This window comes from Narcine bancroftii, chromosome 4 (genome assembly GCF_036971445.1).
Source record: "Narcine bancroftii isolate sNarBan1 chromosome 4, sNarBan1.hap1, whole genome shotgun sequence".
Taxonomy (NCBI): Eukaryota; Metazoa; Chordata; class Chondrichthyes; order Torpediniformes; family Narcinidae; genus Narcine; species Narcine bancroftii.
In genome coordinates, this window is record NC_091472.1 from 106,591,959 (window position 1) to 106,619,211 (window position 27,253).

General features: G+C 40.2%; 1 protein-coding gene across 6 annotated transcripts in view; it reads left to right on the forward strand.

Annotated features, from left to right (window-relative positions):
• Positions 1-27,253, forward strand: part of cfap61 (cilia and flagella associated protein 61) — a 203,022-nt gene that overhangs the window by 52,002 nt on the left and 123,767 nt on the right. For 5 of the 6 annotated variants that reach the window (XM_069932362.1, XM_069932358.1, XM_069932357.1 and 2 more), the window contains 4 exons: positions 7,036-7,162; positions 12,790-12,867; positions 17,671-17,877; positions 18,574-18,708. In XM_069932362.1, the coding sequence (XP_069788463.1) occupies positions 7,036-7,162; positions 12,790-12,867; positions 17,671-17,877; positions 18,574-18,708 (547 nt within the window). The remainder of the gene's footprint in view (positions 1-7,035; positions 7,163-12,789; positions 12,868-17,670; positions 17,878-18,573; positions 18,709-27,253) is intronic. The other variant, XM_069932361.1, reaches the window with a different exon arrangement.

The window sequence follows — 27,253 nt, forward strand, 5'->3', positions numbered from 1 at the left end:
TGATGAATGATGCTAATGCAGTCTCCTTGAAGCTGCCTACATTCTGAACCTCTCAGCCTGTGGCCTGGTTCCAGCAGACTGAGGGTCAGTTTCAGGTTAGGAAAATCACCACTGATGCCCCAAAATACTATTATGTGGTCTGTTCTCTAGACCAGGACACTGCCAGCAGGATTGTTGATTTCCTGCAGCTGCCCCCCCCACCAAAGACAGGTATGAGGCACTCAAAGTGCTCCTCTCAGGCACTCCCACTGCAAGTGAGCTGCGAGGCTGTTGCATATGGATGGCCTAGGCAGCCGCACACCATCCGCCCTCATGGGCAACGTGCTGGCGCTGATGAACGGTCACAGACCTTGCCTGCTGTTTGAACAGATATTCCTGGAACAGTTGCTGGAGGACATTTCCATGCTCCTGGCTGATGACCACTTCGGCAACACTTCCAGGTTGGCTGCCTGAGCCGACACTCTGTGGCAGGCTAAACATCAAGGTGGACTTGCCATCAACTACGTTGCTATGACACTGGCCAACCAATATAGCGGAGCAGCTATAGACCACGTTGATTGTATTGTTTCAGTGCCAGAGAGAAAGCCTAACACAGCTGGGGACAGCTCAGAGAAGGAACGGTGGTGCTACTACCACCAGTGCTGGGGTTCTGCTGCCCACCTTGCTTGCATCCAGGAAATGCCTTGGCTGGCCGTCATTGATGGCTATAATGGTTGGCCACAGAAACAGCCTGCTCTACCTTTGGGACCGACATTCCGGTCGGTGTTTCCTTGTCGACATGGGAGCAGAGATCAGGATATTGACATCTCATGAGCCAGGACACTTTACGGGAAAGAGCAAGCCTTGCCTCGCTATGGCTAATGGTAGCAATTTCCAAACATACAAAGTGCGGACCATCTCTCTGGAATTCTGCCCCTGCCAGTTTAAACAGAACTTTACACTGGCAGACATATTGCAACCCTTGCTGGGCACAGACTTCCTCTGAGCCCAATGCGTTCTCAAGGACCTGAAAGGGTGCCACTTAGTGAACTCTAAGACCTCTCAGTCCCTCTCCCTATGCTAGGTCACTCTACCGGCACCTCACCTTGACTCTCACAAATGCTTATGCCAAGATCTTAGCGGAGTTTCTGAGCATAGTCAGCCCCCCCAATTCTCCTCAGCCATGCTGAAACATGACGTCCAGCACCACATCTCTACAGAGGGACCATCTGTACATGCATGGGCCCGCAGGCTGCCTACTGACAAGCTGCACATTGCCAAGGAGGAGTTCTGCAAGATGGAGGAAATGGGGATAATACAACACTCCGACAGTTCATGGGCATTCCCCCCCTTGCGCATGGTACCAAAAGCATCTGGTGGCTGGAGACCTTGTGGTGGTTATCGCTGGCTCATCGATGTCGGACAGATACCTGGTTCCCCATATCCAAAATTTCACCGCCATTCTTCACGGCACAAAGATCTTTTCAAAAATCAATCTGGTTAGGAGTTACCATCGGATCCCAGGGCACCCCGATGATGTCCCAAAAATGATGCTCATTGCTCCCTTTGGGCTGTTCAAGTTCCTGTATATGACTTTTGGGTTAAAGAATGGGCTGTTCAAATTCCTGTGTATGACTTTTGGGTTAAAGAATGTGGTACAAACCTTCCAGAGGCTAATTGACTTGGGCATGGACTTCGTGTAAATCTACCTGGATGATATTCTTATTGCTAGCCACACCCATCAGGACCACAGGCCGCACTTGTACCAGCTCTCCATGGAATGGCTGACAATCCTGCCAAATCCCCGTTTGGGCTTACAACCATCGATTTCTTTGGGCACCGTATTGACCAGCATGAGGCAGTGCTGCTTCCTTCCAAGGTGGAAGCTATACGCAGATTCGCCCAGCCTTCCACAATTAAAGAGCTGCAGGAATTTGTAGGCATTGTAAATTTCTACAATCACTTTCTACCAATATGAACCAGGACCATGCCACTGCTCTTCAAACTACTTTCTGACCAGCCCAAGGACCTAGAGTGGAATGAGGAGGCAAAAGATACATTGGCCAATGCCATCATACTTGTGTCAATGTGCCCATGGCCCTCACAGTTGATGCGTTAAGCACAACTGTAGGAGGTGTCCTGGAGCAGCTGGCCAACGGGAGTTGGAAGCCACTTGCCTTTTTCAGTCAGCAGTTGGGGCCATCGGAGCAGAAATGCAGTGTATTCAACCAAGAACTCTTGGCCCTTTACCTTGCCATCCGCTATTTATGGTACTTCCAGGAAGAGAAGGATTTCACAGACCACAAGCCCCTGACATTCGCCTTTGCTAAGAGGTCTGATCTGTGGTCCACAAGACAACAGCGACATCTCTCCTACATCATTGAATACACCACTACCATCAGGCACATTGTAGAGATTGTAGGCCAATTTCATGGCAGATGCACTCTCCCATACGTCCATTCAATTGATCAACGCTTTGGCTCCTGGGATTGACTACACTGCTCTGGCAGCAGTGCAGCTACAGGATGTTGAGATACTGCCCTACCATACTGCCATTTCAGGCCTCAAACTGGAGGATGTGAGGTTTTGACCTTTCGAGACTACGCTTCTCTATGAAGTATCCAGCAGAAACCTAAGACCCATTGTACTGGTGGTTTGGAGGCATTGTGTGTTCGACGCCATTCATGGCTTAGCGCACCCATCATAAATGTTACAACGCAGCTAGTTGCTGACAAGTTTATGTGGCATGGACCATGTTAACATTTCGGGCACTGGACCAGAACTGCCAGACCCCCAAGATTCAGAGGCAAAGCCCTGCTCCAGTTGTTTCCCCTAAAGGGCAGGCATTTTGACCACTTGCATGTCAATATCATTGGTCCCCTGCTGATCTCCAGAGGCACTGTGACCCGTTCACCATGGTTGACAGGTTTACCAGATAGCCAGAGCCAGTACCGCTCTCGGACACATCCACGACGTACTGCACAAGGGCCCTTCTCATCACTAATTGGATAGCTAATTTCAGGCTACCAACGGACATAACTACAGACAAGGGGCACAGTTCACCTCGACACCATGATCAGCCCTACCCCAGCTCCTTCGCACCCAATTACATCGCACCATGGCTTACTACCTGCAGCCAATGGTCACTGCCAACTGAAAACTGCCCTGATGGCTCAACTCAATGGCCCCAGTTGAAATGACAAATTGCCATGGGTGCTACTAGGAATCTGCATGGCGCTAAAAGAAGATCTGGCCTTGTCCTCTGCTGAACCCGTATATGGAGCCCTGCTTACAGTCCTGGGTGAATTCATACCACCGGCCTGACGACAGGAAGAACCGCTCACAGCTTTCATGATGTGACTTCAGGAGAAAGTCGGCACCCTGGCCGCCTGTCCCAACATTATGTCATGGTCTGATTGCCTCCTACATCCCAAGGTAACTCTAGGACTGCCAATGCATGTTTGTGCGCAGGGTGAACACATCAAACTCCTCTTCAGTGGCTGTAAGAGGGCCCTTACAAAGAGCTCTGACACAATGGAATGACATGTGTACTGGACATTGACAGCCTCAAGCCAGCACACGTCAACCTGAAGCAGCAGGTGTCAGTAGTGTGCCCACAGCAGAGAGGTCGCCTGCCTAAACGAAGGAACATTATACAATGAATGGATTCGTCACCTCTTGACACCGATTCTGGGGTGGGGGGTGGGGGGGGTCATGTAATGGGCGGTCATGTAGTGGGCTGCGCCGATAGGCAAGTGAACTGGGTCACGGTGCAGACTCGCGCAGGGCTGAGAGCACCGAGACAGTGGGAGCGTTGCCAGCCCTGCAGGCTGATGTCACAATGGTCTCAGGAGCAGAAAAGTATCATGGGATTGTACTTATAAGCTCACTTGGGAGTTCTAGTAAAATCAGTTAAACTGACTCACACCAACTACTGTGTCTTTGTTTGCTACAACAGATCCATTACACCTGCTCTTCGTACATTGATGAAAGCAAAGGATTTATATTGCATTTCATCTCCAATTTTCACTATTTCCATTAATGCTTTCTAAAAGGAATACCTTCTCCAAACATTAACTGAGGCTGACAAAAGTGTCCATCAAAGTTAGAATGAATGTTTAGACTTTTTAGCATGTCCCTAAAGTGTTCTGTGACTCATCCTGTGGCTTTGCTTATTGAAAATTATGTGAAAGAATGTTAAACTATTTTTAACTATTTTTATTTTTTTATATTTTTAATATATATTATGTGTGTGTGTTTAGTTTTCACGCTTTAAAAAAATTTCTCATCAGTTCTGTGCCTGACATGATGGTACTTTCAGGACCATGTAATATTTCTGTGTTCTCTTGCTCCTTTGATCAAGGAAGTGGTTTATGTCTTCTAAGGACTAAATAATGAGCTGAGCTAAAAGAACATTGAAAAAGAAAATAACTTCCTCCAATAAAATATCATTAAATGAATATTATTTCCTACCATAAGTTATTGCAAATGTTATCCATGGTCATGAAACCAATATTACAAAGAACAGATAACTGAAACCTAGAGTGCGTTTGATAATGTTTATTGAGGATCTGTTCTCTGAACATAACAATAATAAATCAATTTATTGAATAATAGCAGAAGGAGGATTAAATTTGACATGAACTACGCTCCTGGGTTAGTATTAATAAATGTCATGGGTCTCAAGCTCTTCATAACCAGTAGTTAAAAATCTTGCAAACCCAATGAAATGTTTTTTAGCTGAATAGAACAACGGTCTTTTATTAAATGTGCCAGAGTAGCAGTATAATGAGAAAAGAATGAAAAAACATTCAGGATTGAGTTATATCTTCCACTTTCCAATATGTGATTTATCCTTTTTTTTATATATAAGCAAAGGATTGATAACTTTCTGAAGATGGAAGGGTAAACTCCAGGCACAAATGTGAGCAACAAATGTTACAGTGCTCAATCTTGCTTATTTTTCACACTTCTATTACCCAAGGGGTGTGTTACTCAGCCACATTTAAGATAACCCATGTAACTTATTTTATTCACAGTTCCTTAATGCAGAGAAATAAAGACAGCAGTGAATCTTTTCTCATACTCGGGTGAAAAGAATCCAAGACCTATGCACCCATTTACACTGATCCTATAGCAAACCTATTTTCTGCTCACTACAGAGCTTTACAGGATGTATCAGTCACCCACATACTTGGGGCAAATTTTGCAGTGGCCTATTACATCATCAATCAACGTGGCTTTGGGATGTCGGAGCAAGTTGGTAAACCTGGAGGAAGCCCACATGGTCACTGGGAGTAAATCTCCATTCACACAATCTTTTTAAAGTTCAATCATGCGACAAAGGACCTACTAAAACATTATCAAGCAAAAATTGATACCATGGCACATCAGGACCCTATTGAGTCACATGATTAAGTAATAAAATTTTAGGGATTTTTTTTGTTAAATTGGATAAAATTGCATAGATATCAGTGCAAATTTTGTTGCTCCCCAAAGCACCTTATTTGATGCTAAAGCTGTTTATTTTGTTGCTCTACCTTCTATGGTCAAATTTCAGTAATTTTTGTCACCATTACTCTTTGCCTGCTAATTTTTACTCAGTTGCATACATGATTATATTTTATTTTTCCCTTTTCCTTCTTTTTGGGATTTGTAATCCCTAACAAAGACACCATTGCTATTGCACAAACTAGGAGCTTTGACCTACATCTGATTATGTTATTTTCTACTGTTAAGCCACTGATGTTCAGCTCCTGAGCAAATAATCACTCGTCATTAGCCAAGTGCTCTTCATTGTAGTGCTTTTGTGCATCATTAAAATTGCCTTACAAATATGCCACTAGATTTTGCAGGAATATTAGTCACCCATGGAAAAATCTATACCAAAAGAAACATTTTATACAATGGCAAAGTCTATAAAATTAATGTAAACATTAAATATCTATTTTGATGTTTTTCACTACTTCTGCTTCAATTATTTTAGATCCCAACCTGACAAAGAAGGCAGATTAATAATTTAAGTGTTCAATGGGACAAGGGAGCTTTGATGGTTTAACAGAAACTGGGCTGGATTTCCTTTGGAAATATTGCAGTTAAAGGAAGCTGAGAACACCAAATGTCTTCACAAATATCTTAATGAAATACATGGGATACAATTTCCGCCCCCTCTCAAATCTATCAGTTACCTCTCCATTCAACCAATGTTACAAAATAAGGATTCCTCAAGGACCTGGTTCTAAGATTTGAAGTTTGCCTCTTCTCTGCAGGAAGACCAGCTCAATTTGCTAGAGTTGAGGATTACCTGCTTGTACACTTTTACAATGAAGACCTCTGAACATCAGTCCAGACTCTCTGAAGTTCCATATTAATTTACCCAGCTTTACTTTTCAAAGTTTTGCCTTCAACAACAAGCGGAGCTCAGTTTGCAGTCTTATTGCACTGTCAAACTGAGCTATTACTTTTAATCACTTGTGAATCCATAGCTTCGATATTAACCACCTCAAGGCAAATGGAAGATGGTTGGATGGAACATTATTGAAGAAAACTGGCAAAAGCATCAAGGGGACATCCCCATTGCCTGTTACCTTTATATATCAGGAGATGCCATTGACATGAAAAGGATGTCATAAAGTTCATGTAGACAAATCAGACTCCCACAGCCCAAATGGAAACCCAATTTAAATGTTATTATTGCCTATTAGTGATCAAGAAAGCTGTGATTTTAAGGGCATCAGGATCTGCTGGCTCTTCCAACATTTTTGTGAATCAGGAGGATTATGTGCTCACCCCTGCTTCTTAAGTAGCCCATCATTCTGGCCATTGCCACACACAGCTTCACTTGTCTCTCTTCTTCTGCCCTTATGGCTCTCCTATACTCCACATAATGTTAAGTTCAGTATGATACCCCATACCATTTCCTTACTGATGTTTTTTTTTTGGTTCCCTTGCTACTCTCTCAACCTCCATGTAAATATTGGAGGCTGTTTCTGCAAAGCAGAGATATCACATATTTTGTTTGTTTTTAGTAATCAGTCAACAATCTCTACTTCCCAGATCCTTTGTGGTACGACTTGCAACATTTGATGACACCAAAGGGATTGAACTTCTTGTCAGAAGTCTTGAATTGCAACACAGTATTTTGGCTGATTTATCTACATATAATCAGAGCCGCAGAGATGTAGTAAGTATTTGATCAATTTGGATTTTGTTGCCAAAAGCTTTACATATTATTTAATTTGCAAATTATTAAGATTTAATACTGTTAGTTGACATTTAAAAAAAAAGGATGCAACACGTTTCTGAAAGATAGTTGTATCTGTCACATTTTTCTTTGATTCATGATTATTCCAGTCATTTTGAAGTCTGCAGCATCAAGCACATGGGCTCCCCTCCACATACCAAAGAAAACAATATTGTTTGTCATGATCGTATTGAATGGCGGAGCAGGCTCGATGGGCCATTTTTGGCCTACTCCTGTTCCTATTTCCTATGTTCCTATGTCAGGAAAGTTACTTCACAGCCCACTTCTACACACGCTTCTTGTGCTAATTGGAAGTTGTAATAGTTCTCTTAGTAATAATTCTGTGTACAATTCTTGAATACTTCAGTGAAAAAGACCAAGCCCACTAGACCAATTAATAATGTTGCAATATTTATTATCAAATTATCCCCTGTGGATTTTCTTGCCAGCATTGTTAGGTTGTTTGGCATTTATTTGGAAATAATCATAAATTGAAGATTAGTTGTGTGGAGTCTAAAACTGAGGGATCACTTAATCCTCCTACATTGTTCCTGATGTAGGCAGCTTCTTGACTTTATGTTGCATGTTCATTATATGTTCAGTGCATGCAGCCAATATTAACTGTTAGGTTCATTGGCTATATATCTCAGCAGTGGAATTATGATTTACTTAATATTACAAGTGACCAAACCCACTAGTAGGCCATCTACATTTCTTAATAAGGATAAGAATTGTGGCTTCAAGGGGTGTTTAATTTTTCAAAAGGTAATCTGGAGATAACAATTGTATTTGGTATATCAAATCTAGTGTCAGCAATGCTGTGTACAATTACAGGATGCTACCTTTATAATCTATTCTTGCAATAATGGGGACCATTCCATTTTCCACCCTAATTTTTTGCTGTACCTATATTCTAACTTTCCTTGATCCTTGTGTAAAAACATCTAAATCCCTCAATGAAATAACAATCTGTAATTTTTGCCATTCAAACAATATTCCACTTTTCTACTCTTTCTGCTAAAGTGGATCACCTCACACTTCCACAAAGTATACTCCATTTGGGAAATTTTCACACACTTACTTAGTCCTTTCCAGACCCTTCATATTCTCCTCACAACTTGCTTACTCTCCTTCCTTTGTATTATCAGCAAATCCAATTTTATCATTTGTTAAATGTTGTGGCTCCAGCACGATTCCTGAGGCTCTCCAGCTTACCAGCTTGAAAATTAAACAATTGATTTTGATTCTCTTTTTACTAATGTGGCCATTTCCTTAACTTGTATTAATTTATTACTCCCATTTCCATGATATCTTACATTGTGCAGTAATCTTTTATGTAGCAGTTTATCATATGCTTATTGGGTTTTTGAATGAACTAGACGTGCTGGTTCTTCTTTATCTATCTTATTACATCTTCAAAGAACTCTAATAAACCTGTCAAACACAATTTTCCTTTCATAAAAACATGATGAGCCTGACTGATTATAGTATCTTTTTCTAACTGCCCAGTTACCACTTCCTTAATAATAGATTAGGTAGCACAGTTAGCGCCACACTGTTACAACGCCAATGATCAGGATCTGGGTTCGAATCCTGCACTGTCTGTAAGGGGTTTTTAACGTCCTCTCTGTGTCTGCATGGGTTTTCCCTGGGGGCTCTGGTTTCCTCCCACCTTTCAGAATTAAGGGTTATAGGTCAACCCCGTTTAATTGGGCAGCCAGGCTCATGGGTCGAAAGGGCCTGTTACCGTGCTGTATGACTAAATATAAATTAAAAAATTTCCATCATATTCCTAATGATGGATGTTAGGCTAGCTGACCAATCATCCTTCTTTTATGAATAGGATCCAATCTCCTGGGACCTTTCCAGAATCTAGGGAACTTTGTAAGATTACAAGCCATAGATATCGAATCTTTCTCCCCAATTCTTTTAAATCCCAAGTGTTAAATTGTCATCAATTAGTTCCCATATCTGAATGATGACAACTGAACATGAAGGGCCAATAGATTACTGAGACTGAGCAGTACCCATAACATCAACATGCAAACAGACAAAATTATAACAGTACACAAAGGTGATTGAGAAACTCAGCAGGTCACGCAGCATCCTTCGAAAGCACAAGGACATAGGCCTTTCGGACCTGAGCCTTTCTTCAGGAGACACCCCTGAAGAAGGACCCACATGTTTTCCCAAACACTATAATACTTTCATTTAATAATATGGCATAAGTGATGGTCATTCTGGTTGACCTTTTCTGGAGCAAATACAGGTGTTGGGCTCATCAGCTGTCTGTTTTCTGAATGAAGGCTGGCAAACCAAGGTAAAACAGGAAACTAAGGTTGGACAATCAGTAGCCACAGTGGAAAGCCTGACTGTGGAGCTGGCTCTATTTCCTGAATGTGCAGGTGCACTGCAAGTAGTCACCTGCTCAGGCCTAGATGGTTGGAAAATGCATTCATTTCAACCCCTTCTCTTACTGCACATTTATTGGTGGTCATGGGAATACAGAATTCATCATGTGCTTTGAAGTGACTGGCTGAAGAAAATGAGCCTAGATACTGAGTGTTGCAGAGCTGTTAGATGAAGGAAAATAATAGTTTGATGTTTATAAAGGAATGAGGAAGAAAGCCTTGTTGGCAATAGATCACGAGCAATAAATCTGGAGTAGACACATGGTTAGAGGCACCAATAATTTTATTCACTGAACATTGTAGCTAACCACCACACATTATAGTTGGTGCCATTCCAAGTATCATATTAAAGGTACACATAAGTATTAAAAGTGTTCAGTCGTGGCACAGACACGTCGTCCATACAAATGTGTTCTCAGTCAACTTCCAGAATCATATGATGTAAGCTACAGTTAGCACAAGAGTGATAGATCACCACTTAGTGCTCATAGTGAAATAAAGAGATTGCTGATAGGGGACCACCATCTGGTAATAAAAAAAGTAGATAATGATGGTAATATTAAGTAGGTTCACCATAGACTAATAGAAGTCAAAGAAGGGATGAAAGCAGAATAAATGACTGGCTTGTTTTAGAACAGAAAGTAGAGAGTTGGAAAAAGTGTTAAAAATTTGCAAATAGATTTAAGAGTTGCAGTGTTCCCCAAGGATTAATGCTGGGCTCTATTATTCAATTATATTCCTCAAGAAATTAACCATAATACTTGGTCTGCTGGTTTATTTATGGCCTCAGTAACTTGAGATAAAACTGTTAGTCACAATGAAAGATACAACAAAGAATACCTGACAGCTGTGGCAGGGCCTATATGAAATAACCTACTTCAAAATTAAATCTGGTGCAATGGGAGACAGCAAAGCTTCACTCCCAAATGAGCTCAATGCCTTCTAAGTCTGTTTTGACCACAAGAACAAGGAAGAACTATTGTACACCTTCATATCCCCTGATTACAATGGTTAGTATCCGAAGTTGATGCCTGGGCTGCCTTCTGGAGAGTGAATCTGAAGAAAGCAGCCGGTCTGGATGGAGTACCCAGCGAGTACTGAAAACTTATGCTGATCAACCGGCCAATGTATTCATGGATATTTTCAACATCTCAGTACAAAAGAGTGTGGTAACCCATCTATTTCAAATAGGTCTCAATAGTACTGGTGCCCAAGAAGAGTGTGGTAACCAGCCCAAGTGACGACCAACCAGTGGCACTCACATCCATATGATGAAGTGTTTCGAGGGGCTAGTGTTGAAGCATTCAAGATCCTGTCTGAGCCTTTTAGTTCGATTGCAATTATACTAATTAAAATATTAGAATTTGCAACTGCTGGACCTACAATTGTTTCATTATTATGATAAAATAAAAGTTTACTTTCAATAAAGGTTGAGATTTGGAAAAGTGAATTGGCTATTTGGTGTGTAACAGGCCAATGAATATTATTTTGAAGATCTGTTGAAGAAGAATTCTTCGGCATAAGACCCAAAGTGCTGTGTTTTAGAGATCAACCCTTTCACAATTAATGTAGTGGAAGATCTGATGTTTTAATGATAATGGCAAAGATAATCAGCCTATTGTCATACACAGACAGTTAATGTACATTTGCAACAAAATTCTTACTTATTTTTTAAAAATTTAGACATATAGCACAGTAACAGGCCTTTTTTGGCCCAGGAGCCCATGTTGCCCAATTACACCCGATTGACCTACACCCCCAGTACATTTATGAAAGGTGGGAGAAAACCAGAGCTCCCAGGGAAAACCCATGTAGATATGGGGAGAACGTATAAATTCCTTACAAAACAGTGTGGGATTTGAACCCATGTCCCAATTGCAGGCACTGTAACAGCATTGCACTGACCATTTCTTTGTAAAAAGCAGGTACCACTCCAGTTGTAGACATTAAGTTATTTAATACTCCAGTACAGTAAGTTACCCCCCTCCATAAATCTTCGTCCGCGAAGCCAAGCCAAAGAAGAAGACAGTAAGAGATAATCCATATAAAAGATGTATAATAAATATTCAGTTACAGATGGAGCTTTTCCCCAATGCAGAAGACAGAAAGGAAAACAAATCAGTTACAGGTCTATTTCAGTTATTATAAGGGTGTGGAATAACTGTGAGGGTTAGAGACCCAGGAAGTGGTGTAGAGTGTGTGATAGTACAGATTCTATCACCAATGTGTATATGTACATATGTATCGATGATAGTGTAGGATGAATGTGATTGGCCGAGAGTGTAGCCTACTGGCAGGTCTTAAAGGATTGCTCCTAGCCAGACCAGGTTATTCTGGACTGGTCGACCTACTTGTGATATGCTCCAGTCTTTTAGTTAATAAAAGCCTTGGTTTGGATCAAGTCTTTGGTTCTTTCGACACGGATTAGAGTGGAGCATCAGGATATTACTCAGGGTTTGGAGAGTATGTGTCAGACTTGCAATCAGGCATAGGGTAGCATACAGAGGGCCACTATGAAGTTTAACTATTTATCTTGTTCAACTTGCTGAGGCGAGTTTCATCAGGAATCTCTATTGTTAAGCAGGCTGCCTTTAAATCTCAGTAAAGAGGACTCATGTGCACTGCATAGGTGTTTCTGTATGAAAGGCCATACCTTTTGTGAGCCATTCATGTACAGATAAAAATTACAGAAGTGGCATCCATGTATATATTGCCATTGCATATTTCTGGCCACCTCCATGTGTTTCTGCCTAAGGCACATCATCATCTAGGAAGAAAATTATGCAAAATGAGCACGAGCCTTGATTTTTATTTCTGAAAATTTCTCCACAAAAATTGTTTTGCAGTGACTGCATCATGTGGGTCCTGAGCAATACTTGCCCTATATATTAAGCATGACATCTGATATATTTCCACTCTATTTTACACAATTGGTCAGAAATTCAAACACAATATTAATTAGTGACATGGAGATTAAGAAACGTTTATTTCTTTTAATACAATTGACATTGTTTCTGATTTATTAGATTAAAATATTTTGTAATTTGTCATTTTAATTCACCCTAAATCTTTAACAAACAATTTGACACCCAAAAAAACATTTTTTTTTCATTAACTAAACAGAGAATGTTACATACTGTTGCTCTTTTTTTCCAGAACGGAACGCCGATTCAGGTCATTGTTGCTGATGTTTTGTCAGAAATTGTGGGGATTGCCGTGATCAGGAATGAAGAGGTATAAACATTAGTAAAGGGATGCTAACTTTTTGTCCAATAAGTAGGATGACCTGTGTAAATATCAAAGGTTATTTATTCCATGGAGTTTCAGAAAGTTTTTTTTTTAAACTGGCCTCCGTTCTTCCTGCTTTTCTGTTTAATGTATTTTTTCTCTTCTGATAGATCTTAAACATACATTAAATTTAAAAGCATACTATCAAAGAATCATATTTAGTCATATTATATATGCACTTTTGACTTCAATCACTACAATTGAGATAATGGATGGATTCCCATAAATAGATGAACTAGCAAAGAACATCGGCACCCATACATAATATTTTTTTCTTTTGATCTCCTATCACTTTTTTTGGCATAATGTCCTATAATCAGAATATCTATGGAGAATAAACACTTTTGTGTCATGCAGTATGCAGGTTAATGGCAGGCCAGCATTAGCTAAATATTAATGACATTAAATAGAAATATGAGAATATAGATAGAGACCACCCAAATTTATTTCAATGAATTGATCAGGGGATACAGAGATTAAAGGCCAATAATTTCACCTAATATCACATGATTTTTCACATATATTTTACAAATGATCATATTGAATGCCCAAACAAATATCTATGGACCATTTTAACTTTCATTGGTGGTTCCAAGTTGCAGTGTGTAATCAGTAACCAGTCATACATTCATTCATTTGAATGCCTGTCAGTTTCTTACCAGATTTCAGATTTATTGTCAGAGTACATACATGACATCACATACAACCCTGAGATTCAATTTTTCCTGTGGACCAGGCAGAATTACCACTTATTGGTAGCATAAAAATATGTACACATGTAAACAAACAAATGTAAACAACTGTGCAATACAGAGAGGAGAAAAAAAAACAAACAATAAAATGCAAGAGTCCTTAAATAAGTCCCTGATTGAGTTTGTTGTTGAAGAGTCTGATGATGGAGGGGTAGCAGCTGTTCCTGAACCTGCTGGTGCGAGTCTTGTGGCACCTAGACCTCTTTCCTGATAGTAGCAGTGAGAACAGAGCGTGAGCTGGGTGGCATGGATCCTTGATGATTGCTGCTGCTCTCCAATGGCAACATTCCCTGCATTTGTTCTCGATGGTGGGAAGGGATTGTACCACTTGTAGAAATTAAAAGTTATAACAGCTGTAAATAAATTTTTCATAAAATATAGTCTTGTGAGTTAAGATGTAATTCTTTAACTTGCCAAATGGGTGTGTAATTGGAAGATAAATTTCAAAATGGGTAAATGTGAGGTGTTAATGTTTGGGAGTAAGGAAGCCACATCCTGCTTAGAATCAGAGGGACCTAGGAATAAAAAAATCAGTAATCATTAGTAATCGCCATATGTAATAATGCAGCTTAGGGTTATAATCCATCAAATGAAACACCAGTATTCATTTCTGCAAGAATAGAAATGAAAACAAAAAGTATGAAGCCCATAAGAATATTGAGTAGATCACATTTAATGAAAATCAAAAATATATAGCTCTATATAGATCATATTTGGAGTATACTGTAAAATTCAGGACTATATTGTAAAAAGTCTACAGAAGTTGGATTACATTTATAAAGATGATCTCAGATCAAGATCACAATCCAAATGTTTCAATTAAGAACAAAAAATGAAAAATGCAAAAAAAAAATACTCAACAGATCCTGAAATATCTGTAAAGGAAAGAATAAAGTTAATGTTTCAGATCAATAATATTAATAATAAGAAGCCAAATAGCCTGAATCCACCTGAGATTGTCTGATCTCGGAAGTTAAGCAGGCTCAGGCCTAGTCAGAACTTGGAGGGGAGACTGTCTTGGAACATGAGGTGCTATAGGTTTCTGTGAGGGGTGCTGGACAAAGTGGTGACTCTGACAGTAGACAAAAGTTAAAAAAATGTCATGTATGTTACATTTTAAATGTAGTATTACATGACAAAAATAGAACCTTTACCAATGACTTTTCATCAGAACTGTTAAGTGCTTTCAATATTTTCTGCATTTTTCTTTCAGATTAAGGTTTTTTCTTTCAGGTTAAGTAAAATGTATTTTATTCCATTTAATTTTGAGAAATCCTGGTGCAATGTTAAAATGAATGTATATTAAATTTAAATTAAATGTAGACATACAGCATGTAACAGGCCCTTTTGGCCCACAAGCCTGTGCAACCCAAATGCACCCAATTAACCTACACCTCCAGTACATTTCTGAATGGTGGGAGGAAACCCACACTAACACAGGAAGTTCATATAAGGTCCTTGCACAGAAAGGAGTCCAAACCCTGGTCCCTGGTGCTGTAACAGAGTTGCACTAGCCACTCCATTAACCATGCCACCCAGATGTAATAAAATTGAGAGAAAATATTGCAAAAGGGCCCATTTTTCCCTTTTTTATGATTATCACTTCTGTTGATCAAGTCTTTGTTATTGTAATAGATCTACCCATATAAATACTGTGGGTGCAAGACCAAGTATTCTGTTGTGAGTGACATGGGCACAATTCAGGAAGAGAATATCTGTAATCTGACTGGATGAGTACAGCACCAACTCACAAGAAGACTGACATCATCCAGGACAAAGCTTGATTGATCCCATCAACCACCCTAAATATTCCTTCCCTCCAACAGTGTGTTGATGCCGTTGTGTGGACCATCTGCAGAACGCATTTACTTGCCCAGGGTACTCCAAGATCTCTTTCACCAAGAAAGAAAGGAGCAGCAGTGCATAAAACACTATCTTCTGCAGGTTCCCCTCCCAGTTGTATGCTATTCCACCTTGGAAATATTTCTCATTGTCTTATGAATTTAAATCCTGGAACTCCCTGTGCAACAGCACTGTGAATGTACCTGCAAAAGAGGAGCTTCAACAGTTCAATAAGGTGGCTCACCACCATCTTCTCAAGGATATTATAGATTAGCTGGCCTTATCCAGGTACTTGTGAGTGAGGAAACTGGTTTGGTAGGTCTCAAAGGCAAGGACTCTGAACACATTTTCGATGTAGGGAAGGATTTTATTCACAGAAGGCCACTGATGCAGAACACATACACACACAACACACACAATGAACTGGTACATACAATGATCAGGGAAAAATCACTATGATACCCCACCACCCCTCGACTCAGTGCAGGCCCAGCTCTATGCTACAAGGGACACTAATTAAACACTCTCCACCCTTTTAACAGTGCACATCTTACCAACATTTTCTCCAGCACCCTTCCACATTTCTCGGCCTGGAGGGAAGAAGGGTGGTCCCAAGCTGGAAAAGAGAGAGAACAAAGAGCACATGGCACCTTTATAGTGCTGGAGGGACAAGCCCACATCATTTACTGGGGGCCAATAGCTCAGTGGCAGGAGGGTTAATCTGGTTACAACAGCCAATGGCCCAAGGCCAAATACAGGCAGACTGGAGAGTGGAGTCCAGGTGATTTACATGTGGCCAACAGCAAGTACACTAATGGGTGGGACGGAATCAAACCTTGATTGGCAGCTGGTGTGTCCTCCGACTAGGTGGGGGACAGCACTGTCACATGACAGCCACAGCCCTTCCCAATACAGTACTGTACAGAAAATTAACAAAAAAAAGCCTTATCTACAACAAATCAAGTTTCAAACTGTTATCCACAGATTAAATCATGCTGTAAACATACCAGTAAATTCTAGAACAGTTTCTCCCCTGCTATAATCAGACTATTGATTGGACATCTCATTAGTAAAATAATGCTGCCTTGTCTGTGTTAATTGAACCTTTTCTCTGTAACAATATACGCTGCACTTCTGTTTTATTTTGCACTATCTTTGATACTTAATGTATGGGATAGTACAGTGGACAATAAAGAAGATTATTTGAGATTACAACAGGATATAGATGAACTGGAAAAGCCAACCAAGGATATTTCAGGTTGAATTTAATTCTGACGAGAGCAAACTATTGCACTTAAGTAGGTTAAACTAGGGCAAGACTTACAAAGTGAATGATAGGGCCCTCGGATGTGTTTTAGAACAAAAAGACTGGGGGGGGGGGGTGGATGCTTGTGCATAGTTCTCTGAAATAGATAACGCAGGGTGGTGAAGATAGCATTTAGCATGCTTTCTGCCTTCATTGGTCAGGGCAATGATAACAAAAGCCAGGCTGTCATGTTACAACTGACTACAATTGGTGTATTTTGTGCAGTTTTGGTCACCAGCTGTAGGAAAAATATCTTTAAGCTGAAAAGGGTGTCAAAAAGATGCATGACAATCCTGCCAAAACAGGTAGGTTTGAATTATAAGGAAAGGTCGGAGAGGCTAGAACTTTACTCTCTGGAATGTAGAAGGCTGAAGGAGTTCCTTTATAGAGATTTGTAAAATCATGAGGGACGTAGATGAGGTGAATAGTTGTCGGCCTTTTTCTCAGGGTAGGAGAATATAAAACTAAGGTTTTGAGGCAAGGGGAAAAGAAAAATGGGACCTGTGAGGAACCTTCTTATCACAATGGATGTTGGGTATGTGGAACAAGGTGCCATAGGAAGTAGTAGAAGCAGAGACAATTGTAACATGGAAGAGACCGTTAAGTACACAGGTAGGAAAGGTTTAGAGGGATATGGTATGATTGAAGGAAAATGTGACTAGCTTGGTCAGCATGGGCAAATTGAGCCAAAAAGCTGTAGAACTCAAGGATCAGTTGTCTTGTCAGGATAGTACACAAAACAAAGTTTTCCACTGTATCTCAGTGCATGTATTAATAAAAAAATTCAATTCAATTGATGTCATTATTTTTGTTTGCTTTATTTTCCATGTCACTTTTTCTCTTTTGCAGAATATTGAATATATCCGTTCACATTATAACATTGAAAATTTCATCTACTTCAACCATCATCAACGTGAAGAACATGGTCATCTCTATCACTTTGCTTTAAACCCAATTTTCTACCATTACACCAGACATTTTCTCAAAGAGATACTCCGAATTACTTTAAAGTCATGTCTTTATTACCCTGTTTATCCCAAATCTTCACAGAACGAGGTAAAATAATGTCAAAACCATGTTTAACGGATAAGGCAATGCAATATTTATAGGATGATTAATATTTTTTTTCAAGAGTATACTGCACTCTGTGTGGAATATTTTATTCAACATGGATATTAACACTAATGATCTGTCTTAATATTGAACTTACTTTTAAACTTAATATGACTAAATTATGATTAGCATAGAGATTTTACTTTCTATCAAAAAATTCCCATACATTGGTGGTGCTACAGAAAGTTTTCATAGATACTTTAATATCATTATGCATGCATTGTATTTAATTTCAGAAGTGCCTGTTATACTGGAAGATTTATTCCTAAGCGCCTGTGATATTTTAAATTATTGTTTCAAATTTTATTGACACACACAGCACCCTCAGCAGTCTTGATGGGGTGGGTGGGTAAAAGATATTTAGTCTTTTTGAAAAGAGAGGGGTCACGGTTTAAAAATAAGCGATTGCCTAATTCTTTCAGGGATGAGGTGAATTTTTTCTTTCATGGGGCAGTGAGTCTTTGGAACTCTTTTCCTCAAAGGATGGTGAATGCAGAATCTTTGAATGTCTTTAAGGAAGAGATAGATTGTTGACTAGTAAGGAAATATTCTTTGAATTTAGATTTATTTACCATGAAACTAATTGCGTATATTTACAGGTGTTTAGAGTGAAGTAATTATAAAAACCTTTACTCTCAGGTACAGAGTCCACATGTTCATTCCCTGACATCTGCCCTTCACTTCCTTGTTCCTGTACGTCGGAGACGACAGATTATCTATCCATTGGAGCAACTTGGCATTAATGCCCCATCAAAACGGATCACCAAAGAAAAGGTGGGTGCTAGGCAATGCTGGAGGGATATGGCACCATGGCAGCCAATGTTAAGGAACGTCAAGGACTCTGTAAAAACACGACGCTGGAGAACCTCAGCAGGTCAAACAGTGCCCTTTATAAAGCAAAGCTAAAAATACATAATGGATGTTTTGAGTTTGAGTCTTTTATCAAGGTATACCTCTTACCTTGATAAATGGCTCAAACCCAAAATATTGGCTATGTATTTTTACCTTCGCTATATAAAGAACACTGTTTGACCTCCTGAGGTTCTCCAGCATTGTGTTTTTACTTCAACTACGGTGTCTACAGATTTTCGTGTTTTACATGTAGAGGAGACAGTTGTGCAAATGTGGTTTTTAACTATTATCCAGAAAAAAAGAATTAGATACCAATGCCTGAGGAATCTTTATATTAGTGTTATCAGCTAGAATGGCTTCTAATGCAACATTATGAATGAAATATGTAACATATTTCTAGGTGATAAAAGAATGAATTTAAATTGGGAGGAATGAATGGAGTCAGCAATTAGGGCAGTTGAGTGCTCCAATTTGCAGGGTGTGGGAAATTTGGGACAGCACAATTGTCCCTGATGACTACACTTGCAAGTGGTGCATCAAGCTGCAGCTCCTGGGAGAAAGTGTTAGGGAGCTAGAGTTGGAGCTGGATGAACTCAGGATCATTCAAGAGGCCAAAGCAGTGATAGAGAGGAGTTTCAGGGAGACAGTCACCCTAAAAGTCAGGAGAACAGGTAACTGGATGACTATTAGAGAGGGAAGGGGAATAGCTAGGCAGATAGATCAGATCACATGCTGGGTTCAGGATAGGTTTGTCACACTGGAAAGGAAAAAGTGGTAGGAAAAAGGAACCGTGGCTGACAAAACAGGTAAGACAACTTGTCAAGAGAAAGAAGGAAGTATAAGTTAGATATAGGAAGCAAGAAACTGGAAGGGCTCATGAGAAATATATGGTTGCCAAGAAGGAGCTTAGGAGAGCTCAAAGGGGGCATGAGAAGGCTTAAGGAGGATTAAGGAGAACAGAAGGATGAAGAGAATGAAGGTGGAGCCACTAAAGGATAAAGGAGGCAACATATACCTGGAGGAGGAGGAGGTTGGGGAGGTCGTAAATGAATACTTTGCATCAGTATTCATAAAATAAGGGTAAAATCAGGGTGAAGTTGGAATAGATCAGGCTTGGACAATGTGGAGATTAAGGAAGAGGAAGTGTTGAATCTTCTTAGAAACATCAAGATTTATATGTCTCTGGGGCTGGATGTGATATACCCCAGGTTGCTGTGGGAAGTGAGAGAAGAGATAGGTGGCCACAGGGGATGTTCTGGAAGATTGGAGAATGGCAAATGTAGCCCCCTTATTTAAAAAAGATAATAGGGAGAATCTTGAGAATTATAGACTGGTGAGTCGAACATCAATGGTGTGCAAACTATTGGAGAGGATTCTTAAGGATAGAATCTATGAGCATTTGGAGAAATACAGTCTTCTCAAGGATAGTCAGCATGGATTTGTGAAGGGAAGGCCATGCCTCATGAGCCTAATTTGAGTTTTTTGAGGAGGTAACAAAAGATATTGATGAGAATGTGGTCTACATGGGTTTTAGCAAGGCATTTGACAAGGTCCCCATGAGAGATCATGAGGCATGAGATCAGTGGAACCTTGGTTGTGTGGAAGAAAGCTGAGAGTACTAGTGGAAGGAAGGTATTCTGCCCAGATGTTGGTGAGTAGTAGAGTGTCGCAGGGATCTGTTCTGGGATCCCTGCTCTTTGTGATTTTTAGAAATGACCCAGATGAAGAGGCGGAAAGATTGGTCAGTAAGTTTAGAACCATAAAACACTACAGGACAGAAAACAGGCCATTTGGCCCTTCTAGCCTGTGCCAACCATTGTTCAGCTAGTCCCAATAACCTGCTCCCATTCCATAACCCTCCAGACCTCTCCCATCCATGTATCTATCCAAGTTATTCTTAAAACTCAAGATCGAGTCTGCACCCACCACATCAGATAGCAGCTCATTCCACATTCCACACTCCCACCACTCTCTGAGTGAAGAAGTTCCCCCTAATGTTCCCCCTAAACCTTTCCCCTTTCACTCTAAAACCATGTCCTCTCGTATTTTTCTCTTCTAATCTCAGTGGAAAGAGCCTGCTCACATTTACTCTGTCTATACCTGTTGTGGAAAAAATCTCAGACACAGAGGAATGCTGCTTATAGAAAGCCTTTATTTTAAAATGTGATACCATGGAGAGAGTCTATATCCTAAAAGCGGAGCTCTGAGTCTCTCCCTGAGTAAAAGAGACACACAAACTTATAATCAGAAAAGCAAAAGAGAAAACAGTTGAAGGCAAAGGACAAGAGAGGCATTACATCGTGCCCCAAGCAGTAAACAATTAGCAAGTTGCTTCCCCTTATCACCCTAACAAGGTAAAACGGTTCCATCTCCCAACTGGCGTCAATAGCCTCACACTTTATCCCAGTCAGCTTGAGGCTGTGGCTAGCTGACCTGACACATCCCTCAGCTATTTGTTAAGAAAAGACTATGAACCAATCCTGTAACCATCCTGCCAGGAAAAATGTTTTAAATGTCAGCAATCTATGCTGGAAGATTTGGAAGGTATGATTTTTCCTCCACAATACCCCTCATAATTTTATAAACCTCTATGAAATCTCCCCTCATTCTTCTTTGTTCCAAGGCATAAAGTCTTAACCTGTTTAATCTTTCCCTGTAATTCAACTCCTGAAGACTAGTAATATCCTAGTAAATCTCTGCACTCTCAATCTTATTGAGATCCCTCCTGTAGCTTGGTGCTACACACACAATATTCAAAATTTGGCCTCACCAATATCTTATATAATTTCAACATAACATCCCAACTCCTATACTCAATACATTGATTTATAAAAGCCAAGATGCCAAAAGCTTTCCTTACAAGCTTGTCTAACTGCGACACCACCATCAGGGAACAATGCACCTGTATCCCGTGGTCTCTTTGCTCCTCCGCACTCCTCAGTGCCTTACCACTTACAGTGTATGTCCTTCCTTGATTTGCTCTTCCAAAATGCAATACCTTACACTTGTCTGCATTAAACACCATCATCCATTTACTTTTCCATTCTCCAAGTTGGTCCAGGTCCCTCTGCAAGCTTTGAAAATCTTCCTCACTGTCCACTATGGCTGCAATCTTTGTGTCGTCAGCAAACTTTCTGATCCAATTTACCACATTATCATCCACAAAGGTTGAAAGAGTTATGGATGGAGTTGAAGGTTGTTGAAGGTTACAAGAGGATATAAAGACAGGATGCAGAGTTAAGCAGAAAAGTGGCAAATGGGGTTCAATCTGGATAAGTGTGAGTTAATGAAGGATAAACCAGAAGGCTGTGTCCAGAGGAACCTTGGGGTTCAAATCCATACATCCTTCAAGGTCTCTGCGCAGGTTGATAGAATAGTTAAGAAAGCCTATGGGATGCTGGGTTTTATTAATAGGGGGATTGCAATAAGGAATAGAGAGGTCATGTTGCAACTCTACAAATCTCTGGTGAGACCACACTTGGAATTTTGTGTTCAGTTCTGGTCACCTCATTATCAGAAGGATGTGGAAGCCATGGAGAGGATGCAGAGGAGATTTACCAGGATGTTGCCTGGATTGGAAAACCAGTTTTGAGGCAAGATTAGCAGAGCTGGGACTTTTCTCTTTGGAGCATAGAAGAATGAGAGGAGACTTAATAGGGGTCTACAAGATTATGGGAGGCATAGTTAGGGTGCACAGCCAGTGCCAGTTTCCCAGGGGAGGAATGGCAAACACCAGAGGACATAAACACAAAGTTAGAGGAGGTAAGACCAGGGGAGATATCAGGGGTAAGTTTTTTTTTAACAGAGTTGTGGGTGACCTGGAATGCCTTGCCTGGGATGGCGGTGGAGGCTGAAACATTAGGGGCATTTAGAGGTACATGGATGAAGGAAAAATAGAGGGTTATGGGGTAGAGGGGGTTTAGTACTTTATTTTAGGGATATATGGGTCAGCAAAACATCGAGGGCCGAAGGCTAGTACTGTGCTGTAGTGCTCTATGTTCTATGAAATTGATCTGTGCACTATTTGTTAGTACAGCTAAATATATAAATAGGTGCAATGATTTCCATTTTCTATTAGAGTGCCATTTTAGATCTTTACTACATCATTGAGAATACACAAATTGTGTTTTCCCTCTTTCTGTAAAACCTGGTATTTTATCTCTTCATCAACTAGTGAAGATCCAAACTTTGATAGGCAAGCAATTTATACCTAAATGCAATAAAATTCCAATGATATTAGCTCCCATTTTGTGAATGGTTGCAGAAGCCTCTGTGTTGATTAGCTTCATCCTAGTTTGAATGCAGAAGTCTATCACAGTATTAGTCTATCAGTATTACCATTTCTATTCTTTTTGCCATTTACTTTTCATGGGAGTTTCCTTGCAATTTACTGTCCTTATTTTCACTTCTAAAAGAAAAACATATTGTAAGAGTGTAGCATTCTTGAAACATTCAGTGTCATTTGCTTGATTTTCTTTCTCTTTTGTCAGGCATAACTATTATTAAGATAAATATTTTTCTAAACAACAATCATATTTATGGTTATAATTCTGAGACTGTCATCTTCATTCATGAGAAAGACTTCTCCAATTAACTTGGTCAATATACTGCATTGCTTTATTGAATTACTGTCCAAATGATTAAACTGTTTTTAAAAAAGAATTATTTTGATAATTCACAGATCTGAACAGGGAATGGTAGAAAGCAATTAAAAGTACCTGTTTGGCTGCAGCAAATAATGGAAACATTGTGTTCCCTTTCTACTTCAACAAATAGAGGTAGCTTTATGGTAGTTTAGAAGAAAGCCACTTTCTTTCAATCACTTGTGCTTACATTTATTTTATCATGATTATGTTAACCTTCCATCTTTATCCTTCCCTTGGACTGGAACATAGAAAATACAACATAAAAATCTGCACGACAGTACAAGCCTTCAGCCCACTGTACTGTGCGGACCTAATAACCTACTTTAACAACTACCAAGAATATCCCAACTGTATAAACCTCCATTTTTATCTGATCTATGTACCTATCTAACAGTCTAAAAATCCTAATGTTCCTGCCTCCCCCATCATTGCTGGCAGTATATTCCATGCACCAACATTCTCAATGTGAAGAACATGCCTCTTCCATCCTTTCTGTATTTACTCCCAAGCACCTAAAATCTATGCCTCCTCATGTTAGCCATTTCAGCCCTGGGAAAAATCCTCTAGCCACCCACATGATCAATGAATCTCATAACACTTATACACCTGTCAGGTCACCCCTCATTCTTCATCTCTCCAAGGAAAAACAGAACCAGTTCTCTCAACTTATCCTCATAATATATGTTTTCCAATCAGGCAACATCCTTATAAATCTGTTTTGCACCCTCTCTATAGCATCCATTTCTTTCCTGTAATGAGGTGACCAGAACCGAACCACAATATTCAACATTCTAGATTCAATTTATTGTCATGGAATAAAGACAGTGGAATATTACACAAAATTTGTTTTGTCTGCTGTAATGCAGACAGATTTGCCATCAACATAAATTGCTTGAAGCACCTCTTACAGTAAGAGAAAGAGAAGCAAAAGAGAGCCCACTTGGAGTCACCGGAGTCACCGTGTGTCCATGGATTCACTTTCAGTGTCCCTGCAGCCACACAGAGTCCAGTCCAAACCATCAGCAGCCAGAACCTCTGACATGATCAGGAACTCTTCAGTACCCTTGGCACCCTCTTGCATTCCAAATCTGATACCTGGTACCCCTTCAGCCGGTCTTGAGCCAGTCTCCAGCAATCTGCAACCCAGCGTAAATCCCTTGACCGCAATCACCAGCAGCCCACAGCCTGAACAGGTTCCTCGCCTCGAGTTGCCAACAGTCCATTACCTGTGTGTTCTTAAGCCTCAGAGCCCCTCACTGGCCTGACGCCATGGTCACCAACCCATGGGTGGTCTCCTCTGCTTCTCCTTCTCAAATGGGGGGTTGTCTCCTTGTTTAACCAATGTCTTTTATAGCTATTAAATTACCTCACAGCTCTTGAGCTCGATCCCATAGTTAATGAAAGTCAATTCATTCTGTGCTTTCTAAGCAACAATATCAAACTATGCAGCAGCTGTGAGTATCCCATGGATATGGACCCCAAGATCTCTTAGTTTGTCCATGCTGCTCAAAGTCCTCATTAACATTGTAATCTGACCTCAAATTTAATCTACTGAAATAAACCACTTCATGCTTCTCTTGGCTAAACTCCATCTACCACTTCTCAGCCCAGCTCTGCATTCAATCAATGTGCTTTGTAATCTCTAGTAACAATCCAGACCAGGGGTGGTCAAACTTTTTAGGTTGTGGGTTACATACAGAAAAATATAAGGAGTGACATGCCAAACAATATTAAGCTCAGCAGTTTTCAACCAATTAAGCTGCAAGAAAAACTGTGTTGTTAGACAGAAAACCCCGGTGCCATCATAAATTCATTTTCTATCAAAATAAAGATACTACTGAACAGTTTATCTGTTGACAATATGGTAGTTTATTGATGTGCTCACATATTACAGTAGGCATTTCTGTATCTGCTGCTCTCAATTTAAATTTAAATTAATACAATATAATATTTTACAACTCTCATTCAAAACGCAGTGCAAAATAAAAAGCTGGGTGCAAAATAACAGGAAAAAAGATCAAGAAAGGGACAATGAAGTCTCCAACATTCCTTCACAACTCTCTGAATACAGTTCATGGCCTGAGAGTTCACCTTAATTATTATGATGCAATGTGTAAATCTGTAGATAGGCCATTAAAGATTAGCTGTTAAAGTTAATAGATTCATTGCAAATCAAACAAACACACTTCCCTTTGTGTTAATTTTCCCACAATGACTGAAATTTTTGACACTCCCTTGCTATTTTCCGTCTTTTTGGTTCTGCCATGTTTAATCAACCGAAGTTTTTCTTAATCTTGCTCACCAATGCTTTCTCATTGCCCCTTCTAGCTCTTTTAAGTCCTGTTTTAATATGGTAAAGTGAAAGAACTATGGTGCAGAGCGTCATGTAAATGCTCTCTGTGCAGAATGCCATGTAAATATTCTCTGAACGTATACTATTTTTCTGTCATACATCTACTCCAAATTTATCTCCAAGCATCATATTTTCTCCTACCCCCATTAAATGTTTTCCCAAATTGTCTATTCCTTTCCTTCTCCAATACCAAAGTAAAGAAGAGAGAATTTTGATAATTTTTTCTGAAATATTCACCCACTTGGTTCATTTCCCAATACCAGGTCAAGTATAGCCTCTCCAATTTAAATAAAATATTCAAAAAAAAGTATAGCCTTTCCTCTAGTTATCTACATATTGAGTCAGAAGACCTTCCTGACCACACTTAATAAATTATTCTCCATCTAATCCATTCACTCTAAAGGTAGTTTCAACCAGCATTTGGAAAATTGAAATCATCCATCACTACAGCCTTATTCTTTTTGTACATTTCAAGAATTTGCCTCACTATCTGTTTTTCAATGTCCTTGTTACTGTGGGGGGAGTCTATAATAAACATCCAGTTAGGGTTATTGTCCCCTTCTTGTTCCTGACTTCTACCTACACAGACTCAGTGGTCAATCCCTCCACTACTTCCTCCTTTTCTGCAGCTATGACAATATCCTGATCAGCAATGCCACTCCAATACATTTTTTTACTCCCCCTATAACTGTCCTTTTTGAAATATCTAAAGCCCAGCATGTTCATCAGCCATTCTTGCCTGAAATAGCCAAGTCAGTAATGGCCACAATGTCATAGTTCCACATTTTGACCCACACTCTAAGTTCATCTGCTCTATCCTTAATGCATTAAAGTACATCTATTTCATCTCATCCAACTTACTGCATTTTATGTTCCATCCACTTAATGTCCTTCTACAGTCACCCTACACATAGCATCTTCTTTTCTTTGGCTTGGCTTCGCGGATGAAAATTAATGGAGGGGTAATGTCCACGTCAGGTGCAGGCTTGTTTGTGACTGACAAGTCCGATGCAGGACAGGCAGACACGGTTGCAAGGGAAAATTGGTTGGTTGGGGTTGGGTGTTGGGTTTTCCTCCTTTGTCTTTTGTCAGTGAGGTGGGATCTGCAGTCTTCTTCAAAGGAGGTTGTTGCCCGCTGAACTGTGAGGCGCCAAGATGCGCGGTTTGAGGCGATATCAGCCCTCTGGCGGTGGTCAATGTGGCAGGCACCAAGAGATTTCTTTAGGCAGTCCTTGTACCTCTTCTTTGGTGCACCTCTGTCTCGGTGGCCAGTGGAGAGCTCGCCATATAACACGATCTTGGGAAGGCGATGGTCCTCCATTCTGGAGTCGTGACCTACCCAGCGCAATTGGATCTTCAACAGCGTGGATTCGATGCTGTCGGCCTCTGCCATCTCGAGTACTTCGATGTTAGGGATGAAGTCGCTCCAATGAATGTTGAGGATGGAGCAGATACAACGCTGGTGGAA